At 43.5% G+C, this 1,448-nt stretch overlaps 1 protein-coding gene across 1 annotated transcript; it reads left to right on the plus strand.

The window, feature by feature from the left end:
• The first annotated feature begins 273 nt into the window (after positions 1–273).
• LOC122750818 (olfactory receptor 52N5-like) lies at positions 274–1,221 on the plus strand. The gene is given in 3 exon segments (XM_043997636.1): positions 274–1,048; positions 1,051–1,180; positions 1,182–1,221. Coding segments are annotated over 3 exon segments (945 nt in total).
• The last annotated feature ends 227 nt before the right edge of the window (positions 1,222–1,448 follow it).

Raw genomic sequence — 1,448 nt, forward strand, 5'->3', positions numbered from 1 at the left:
TAACTAGTTGCTCCTTAACAACAAGAAGCACCATACAAATGTTAGTTATTATTAACTTTTGTGTCAAAGAATAGAACTTTAGTAGAATTCACCTTCCCTCAGCTTGTCTGCCCTAAGCTTAGGAACAAGTTTATTTCCTATTAAAACTGGGGAAAATATGTCTGGATTCTATAGGAAGTTTTGAGCCATATGCTTTTTCCTAATTTCCTTTCCTCCCAATCTCCCCAGGAAAATTAGTCTGTTGTGAAGCCATAGAGTCTTCTGAAGACAAGAATGTCAATTTTCAACAATTCCTATGTGGCCCCAGACTCTTTCATCTTGAATGGCATTCCTGGCCTGGAAGCTGCCCATATATGGATCTCTCTTCCTCTCTGTGCTATGTACGCCATATCTCTTGTGGGCAACCTGGGCCTTGTGTATCTCATCCAGTATGAAGAGTCGCTTCACCGGCCAATGTACTTCTTCCTGGCAATGCTCTCACTCACTGACCTTCTCACTTGCAGTACTACCCTCCCTAATGCACTGGGCATCTTCTGGTTTAACTTAAAGGAGATCAAGTTTGATGCCTGCCTAGTCCAAATGTTCTTTGTCCATGGGTTCATGGGGGTAGAGTCTGGGGTACTAATGCTCATGGTGCTGGACCGCTATGTGGCTCTCTGCTGCCCCCTCTGCTATGCCTCTATCCTCTCCAATACTATTATTGCCAAGGATGGGCTTGCTACCTTCCTTCGGGGTGTGATACTCACGATACCTTTCCCCTTCTTGGTCAAACGTCTACCCTTTTGCCAGAACAATATCATTTCCCACACCTACTGTGACCATATGTCTGTGGTGAAGTTATCTTGTGCCAGCATTAAGGTGAATGTTATCTATGGTCTAATGGTTGCCTTCCTAATTGGTGTGTTTGACATATGTTGCATTTCTGTGTCCTATACCATGATACTGCGAGCTGTGGTGAGTCTGGCATCTACAGATGCAAGACAGAAGGCCTTTAGTACCTGCACAGCCCATATCTGTGCCATCATCATTACGTATGTTCCAGCCTTTTTTACTTCACCCACTGCTTTGGAAGACATTCTATTCCTCTATCCCTCCACATAATTGTGGCTAATCTCTATCTACTCCTACCCCCAACCCTGAACCCCATTGTGTATGGGGTGAAGACCAAGGAGATCAGAGACTGTCATCAGGTTCTTCCATTGTGACAAGGAGGGAAGGTGAACTGAGATATTTTGAAAGCCACAGGAAAAAAAATTACCATAGGATATGAAAATGGAGACTAAAAGTTTACTCAGACTTACCTCTATTAGTTTTCCAGGGTATCCCAAAATAGATCTGTCATTCGAGATCTCCAGCCATGCCTCTAACAGCCCTGTTATGTCCCACTATCCTGCTCATATATATCACCTGTGGTCCTCTGCAAAACTTTTCTTAAGTTTGGATTACTT

This window comes from Dromiciops gliroides, chromosome 3 (genome assembly GCF_019393635.1).
Source record: "Dromiciops gliroides isolate mDroGli1 chromosome 3, mDroGli1.pri, whole genome shotgun sequence".
Lineage (NCBI taxonomy): Eukaryota > Metazoa > Chordata > Mammalia > Microbiotheria > Microbiotheriidae > Dromiciops > Dromiciops gliroides.